The sequence below is a fragment of the Otolemur garnettii genome, unplaced genomic scaffold (assembly GCF_000181295.1).
Source record: "Otolemur garnettii isolate 467f Iridium unplaced genomic scaffold, OtoGar3 scaffold00099, whole genome shotgun sequence".
Lineage (NCBI taxonomy): Eukaryota > Metazoa > Chordata > Mammalia > Primates > Galagidae > Otolemur > Otolemur garnettii.
Window position 1 is genome coordinate 3,965,181 of NW_003852494.1, and position 3,139 is coordinate 3,968,319.

Consider the following 3,139-nt stretch of genomic DNA (forward strand, 5'->3'; position numbering starts at 1 on the left):
CTTGAGGCTCTGTCTCAAAAAAAAAAAAAAAAAAAAGATTCAAACAGAATCCTCTACATCTGCGTGTCTGATGTGTCTAATGCATATTCCTGGGCCGAGAAGGGAGCCCAACAAATAGAGGGGAACCCCTAACAAGGTGTTGAATGATCCTCTGTGCCACCATCTATAAATCAAGACAGGGTATGGTGTAAGTCAACATGACAATAGGAGTCAAAGGCTTTGGAAATCAGAAACTATAATAGAGACATTCAGGGCACATGCTGAAGATGACTGACTACATGGGCAACAGCCCTCTTACCTTCATGCTTCTGGAACTCCTCCTCAGAGAAGCTGACATCCTTGTGGGAGAGGTTGGTCATGAGCTGCTTGTTCTCTTCCTGCAGCTGTGCGATCTGGGAAAGGAGGTCCTGTGCCTCCCCTCGCCACACGTCCTCCACCAGCTCCAGCTCCTGCCAAGTCCAGGGGATGGGACAGCATCATGGCCTGTTCAGGCCAGTATCCTCACCCATCCCAGCCCTCAGGATGCTGAGGCTTTGGGCTGTCCCTGTCCCCATGAAACCAAGCATCGGGAAGGTGGGTTGACCAGGCCATATTACCTAGCCCCATACAGCACCTCTGCAAGAAAGAGAAGGTGTCCTTCCTCAGGGCAGAGGCCTGCACTTATGCTATCAGGATTGGCCTAGTTAGAACTGTGCCAAGGATGACCACAAAGCTGATACTGCTATTTCTACAGAAGAGGGAGTATGGCCCCCAGACTACAGTGGCCCTAACATTCCCAACTACCCTGGTTGGGACAATCAGGACGCACCTTACTCTAAGGGAGAAAGAGGCTTCAAAGATCCTAGGGATGTCCAGGCTGACAGGACCACCTTGCCCCAGAGTTCTCAGCTATCTGATACAGGCATCACTTACTCACTCTGAGACTCAGTTTCCTTCATTCAGGGAACCAAAACATGGCTTACAAAGTGGATGTTAGTATAAGTAAGATCAGTCTCTTTAAATTACTTTGTGGATGGCTGGAATCAAAGAAACAGATGCTAACAAGTGCTGGCAAGAATGAAGAAATTGGAATTCTCCTACGCCACTGATAGGGAAGTAAAATTATACATCTATTTTGAAAAAGTCTGCTTGTTCCTCAAAATGTTAAACAGAGTTTACATGGGACCCAGCAATTCCACTACTAAGATCAGCCCAAGAGAAATGAAAACATACATACACACAAATACGTATGCATGTGAATGTTTGCTTCAGCATTATTCATAACAGCTAAAAGGTGGAAACAACCCAAATGACTATCAACTGAAGAATGGGCAAATAAAATGTGGTATATCCATACAATGGAATAATATTGAGCCATAAAAGGAATGAGATTCTAATACAGTGGTTCTCAACCTTCCTAATGCTGCATCCCTTTAATACAGTTCCTGTGGGTCATGACCCACAGGTTGAGAATTGCTGTTCTAATACATGCTATAACATAGAGAAACTGTGAAAAGAAGCCAAGCTGGATGCAGTGGCTCATGCCTGTAATCCCAGCACTTTAGAAGGCCAAGGTATAAGGACTGCTTAAGGCCAGGAATTAAAGACCAGCCTAAGCAAGAGCAAGACCCTCTCTCTACAAAAAAACAGAAAAATTAGCCGGATGTGGTGGTGGGCTCCTATAGTCCCAGCTACTTGAGAGGCTGAGGCAGGAGGATCACTTGAACTCAGGAGTTTGAGGTTGCAGGGAGCTGTGATGATGCCATTGCACTTGAGCTAGGATGACAAGAGTGAGACCCTGTCTCAAAAATGAAAAAAAAAAAAAAAAAGAAGCCAGCCACAGATTGTATGACCCCATTTATACAGAGACCAGATTAAAGGTTATCTACAGTGGGAGCTGAGGGGAAGAGAGGATTGACTGTTAAAGGGTGTGAATTTGCTTTTCAGAGTAATGAGAAAGTTCTAACATTGACTATGGTGAGGGTTGCACAACTCTGTGAATATACTAAAAACCACTGATGTGTATACTTGAAGTGGATATATTATACGGTATCTACATTATACTCAGTAAAGCTGTTACCTAAATGAAAAAGTATCCTGTGAAACTGCACACTAGTTCACAAAGCATTACTGCTGCTGCCTAGAGAAAATAGCAGTTTAAGGCACAGATCCTGGAGCCTGTTGATCCAAGCTTGAATCCTGTTTCTGCAGCTTACTAGCTGACCTTGGGCAATTATTCAACCTTTGAGTACCCCAGAAATGAGAAAAACAGCATATTACCTGCCTCCGAAGGCTGTTGTGAGGATTAAGTGGTCACTACATGTAAAGCGCCTGGAATATGCCTGGCACTCGGGAAGTGCTAGAGACATGTATACTAATCCTTGTTCCTCCTACAATCCATCCCAAGCCTGCCAGGTGGCCAGACACTCAGCTTTGCCTCTGTCCCTCTTCTAAGTAAGTTCTTAGATCCCACCTCCTTTGCCAGGAAGCCTTCTACACTGGGGAAATGAGGAGTAATAACCAAGTATTCAGACAGTTTCTGGCTCAAGGTCAGCAGAGGAGGTGAAGGACAGGAGGCAGGGGATAGTAAAAGATGGAAAAGGTGTAGCTGTTCCTCTCTGCTCCCCCCAGCACAGCCTAAGTACATAGAGGATCCAGGGAATATCAGTCTAGGGAAACTGGCGGGGGCAGGCCTAACCACAGTGCCCAATGACATCCATGTCCACCCCTGGAACCTGAGTATACGTTGCCTTATGTGGCAAAAGGGACTTTGCAGATGTGACAAAGTTAAGGATCTTGAGATGGGGAGAGGATCCTGGATGATCCAGGTGGGTCTACATAATCACAGGGCCCTTATAAGATGGAGGCAGGAGGGTCAGTGTTAGAGACAACATGGCTCTAATCTCGAGAGACAGATGTAAAGATGCTACACTGCTGGTCTGAAGATAGAGGAAGGGACCACAGGCCAAGAAATGCAGACAGTGTCCAGAAGCTGGAAAAAGCAAAGAAATGAATTTTCCTCTACAGCCTTCCAAAGCAATGGCATCTTCTTTTAACCCAGCAAGACCCATTTATGACTTTTGACTTCCAGAACTTTATCCAGTATTATTCGTCTTGATAATATCCATATGCCTCCACAATACTCCATTACACTATATCC

At 45.2% G+C, this 3,139-nt stretch overlaps 1 protein-coding gene across 1 annotated transcript in view; it reads right to left on the reverse strand.

Moving 5' to 3' along the window:
- The window catches only part of RILPL1 (Rab interacting lysosomal protein like 1), a 46,640-nt gene that overhangs the window by 37,852 nt on the left and 5,649 nt on the right, over nt 1-3,139 (reverse strand). The window contains exon 2 of the mRNA XM_003796025.2: nt 299-449. Within this exon, the coding sequence (XP_003796073.1) occupies nt 299-449 (151 nt within the window). The remainder of the gene's footprint in view (nt 1-298; nt 450-3,139) is intronic.